We start from the raw sequence: 851 nt of genomic DNA, 5'->3' as shown, positions 1-851 counted from the left end.
GGGCACCCCCCCCCCCCCCCCCCCGCCTCGCGCGAAAATCCTTCCCCTGAGAGACCCCACCCGCGAAGCCCCACGCTGTCGCGGTGCATGCTGGGAGGGGCAGCTTGGCCCGCTCCTAGCCCCCTCCCCTGCTGCGACCCCATCTCCCAGCATGCTCTTCTTCGAGGGGGGTCGCGCGGCAGGACAAGGTGATCCCGTGACGTGGATCTGCGTGACGACGCCCGGCAAGGACGCAGCAGCCCGCGGGGCGGGGTCACGCGTGGGGAGGGACCCACCGAGCAGCGACAGGAGCTCCAGGGCGGCTCGGCTCGGCGCTGCCACTTTCTGCCCCGGGCCCGGCGCGGCCGCCATCCCTGCGGGACACGCGGGGCTCAGCCCGGGCCGCGGAGCCCCACGCGAGACGCCCAACACCCTCGTCCCCTGCCCCCGAAATGCACTCCACGCGAGACCCCCCAGGGTCTGGGACCGGCCCACGCACCTAACACCTGCCGGCACCAGTGTATCCAACCGTCGCCCGGCAACCGCGTGGGCCCGCCTCTTAAAGGGCCAGGAGTAGCGAAGCGGCTTGTGCCGCTCCCACGCGGGACACGGGGGTGGGCGTAGAGCGAGGCCCCCTGAGCCCAGGCAGCACCGTGGGTCCCCCACGAAGGCTTCAAAGCAGGGGTCTTTGCCCCACTTCCCACCCTGGGCTTGGGAGTGGGGGGCGGAGGGGGGTGGCGCTTGGGGGCCCCACCACTCTGAGCCTGGCATAAAACCTGTCCATTTATTAGCACTGCAACCCCCCAGGGACAAGGAGCACCTGCAGCCCGCCCCCCCCAGCAGCCCGACCACCCGGGGGGGGGGGGGGGGCG

At 72.6% G+C, this 851-nt stretch overlaps 1 protein-coding gene across 1 annotated transcript in view; it reads right to left on the bottom strand.

The window, feature by feature from the left end:
- CATIP (ciliogenesis associated TTC17 interacting protein) overlaps positions 1 to 457 on the bottom strand; it is a 2646-nt gene extending 2189 nt beyond the window's left edge. The window contains exon 1 of the mRNA XM_019522818.1: positions 27 to 457. Coding sequence (XP_019378363.1) covers positions 27 to 351 — 325 coding nt within the window. The 5' untranslated portion in view covers positions 352 to 457. The remainder of the gene's footprint in view (positions 1 to 26) is intronic.
- Positions 458 to 851: the final 394 nt, after the last annotated feature.

This window comes from Gavialis gangeticus, unplaced genomic scaffold (assembly GCF_001723915.1).
Source record: "Gavialis gangeticus isolate Ggan-Ray unplaced genomic scaffold, GavGan_comp1, whole genome shotgun sequence".
Classification (NCBI taxonomy): domain Eukaryota; kingdom Metazoa; phylum Chordata; order Crocodylia; family Gavialidae; genus Gavialis; species Gavialis gangeticus.
The sequence above is the reverse complement of the archived record's forward strand: the minus strand, read 5'-3'. Positions and strand labels throughout refer to the sequence as shown.